This window comes from Penaeus monodon, chromosome 25 (genome assembly GCF_015228065.2).
Source record: "Penaeus monodon isolate SGIC_2016 chromosome 25, NSTDA_Pmon_1, whole genome shotgun sequence".
NCBI classification, from domain to species: Eukaryota; Metazoa; Arthropoda; class Malacostraca; order Decapoda; family Penaeidae; genus Penaeus; species Penaeus monodon.
The window spans coordinates 16,174,559-16,175,964 of NC_051410.1; the positions used below are offsets into that span (position 1 = coordinate 16,174,559).

Below are 1,406 nucleotides of genomic sequence, written 5' to 3' on the forward strand. Positions count from 1 at the left end.
TTGTGATTTGATTGCCATGACACAACCGGATCCAATGGGTAAATATATCATTAAACTGAAATTATATAACAATTTTTCAGTGCTGCCTCAAGTAACAGCGGCAGTTCCTCAAGTGGTAGTAGTGGAAGTGGGGAGAAGAAAACTGTGGCATCAGAAGTCCTTGGACCAGTTGCAAAGATCCTGAAGTGTGGTGACAGCAAGGAGTCCTCGGATAAACTCGACATGCCCCCTCCACCTTCACCTGCTTCTAGCACGTGCTCTGATACTGGTGAGTGTGAGCGAAGTTTAGAAATGGTCAATAACTTATGAAAGGGATTGAGGTTTGATGTAAAGTAAAGCCATTATGTTTAGAGTATTATAAATTAACATATAAATCAATGATATGTTATTTTTCATTTTTCAATTTCGAAGGATCCATTACATCCCCTGCATCATACAAGCGTGGAAAGAGACCAACACCTCGGGATGACATAGAGAGGTTTGATGAGGAAGAGTGGCCATTAAGGGATGTAATATTTGTTGAAGACACGAGACCAGTACCAATCGGAGAAGTGCTGGCAGTTGATGGCAATCAGGTAATATATGTATATTTTTCCTGTATGCATTGATAGACTGGCATCCTAATCAGTAAATATAGAGGGTTGTATAATTATGCTAGTTAGACATTGATAAATGATGTTTATTGAAATGTGAATTTCTTATTTAAGCAGCCATTTTAAAATTGAAGTAAACATATAACCTATATGTCCTGTTCTAGGTGGTGGTTGTGCCACAGACGAAAGAAGGCAAGGGCAACCTGCGTGTCATACATCGGGACCAGCTGCAGGTTATCCGTGCTGGTGGCAACCCTCGTGTTCCAGACTGTTACCAGAAGACTCCCAAGCGCATTCCTGTCAGCGAGCAGGGCCAAATTCTCACTGTGGCTGTGGATGGCAGAGGTAAGTTTTTGTCTATCTTTTAGTTTTGTATCCTCCCTACCCCCTTTCTTGTTTACTTCTTTTCTACCTGGAGACAAAAATATATCATGTCAGCCCTTTACTTTTGCAAGATTTTTTTTTATCTAAATATCTGTGAGATATGTTTGTTATATTTTTAAAAAGGTATGAGTAGTAGGTGTGAAGAATAGGAGGTGCAAGGAAAGAATCAGAAATATCTCCCTCGCAGACTTGAGTTATGGAAGATCGATATTGAAGAAAATAATTGTAGTTATATGAAAATGTAGCGTTGAAAATAGTTTTAAAGTAGCCTGATAGTACAGCTCAATTCTTTCAAGGCTGACTGTACAACTGAGATTCTTTAATCTGTGGTAATCATAGATGTAGACTGAATTTTGTGTCTTTAATTTGAGTTTGTTTCTTTACATATACATACACAGGTATCTCAGTCATATATCAAGATTTTTACAA

General features: G+C 38.3%; 1 protein-coding gene across 1 annotated transcript in view; it reads left to right on the forward strand.

Annotated features, from left to right (window-relative positions):
* Positions 1–1,406, forward strand: part of LOC119589331 (E3 ubiquitin-protein ligase UBR5-like) — a 6,191-nt gene that overhangs the window by 1,782 nt on the left and 3,003 nt on the right. Inside the window, exons 4-6 of the mRNA XM_037937951.1 lie at positions 81–268; positions 412–575; positions 758–938. Coding sequence (XP_037793879.1) covers positions 81–268; positions 412–575; positions 758–938 — 533 coding nt within the window. The remainder of the gene's footprint in view (positions 1–80; positions 269–411; positions 576–757; positions 939–1,406) is intronic.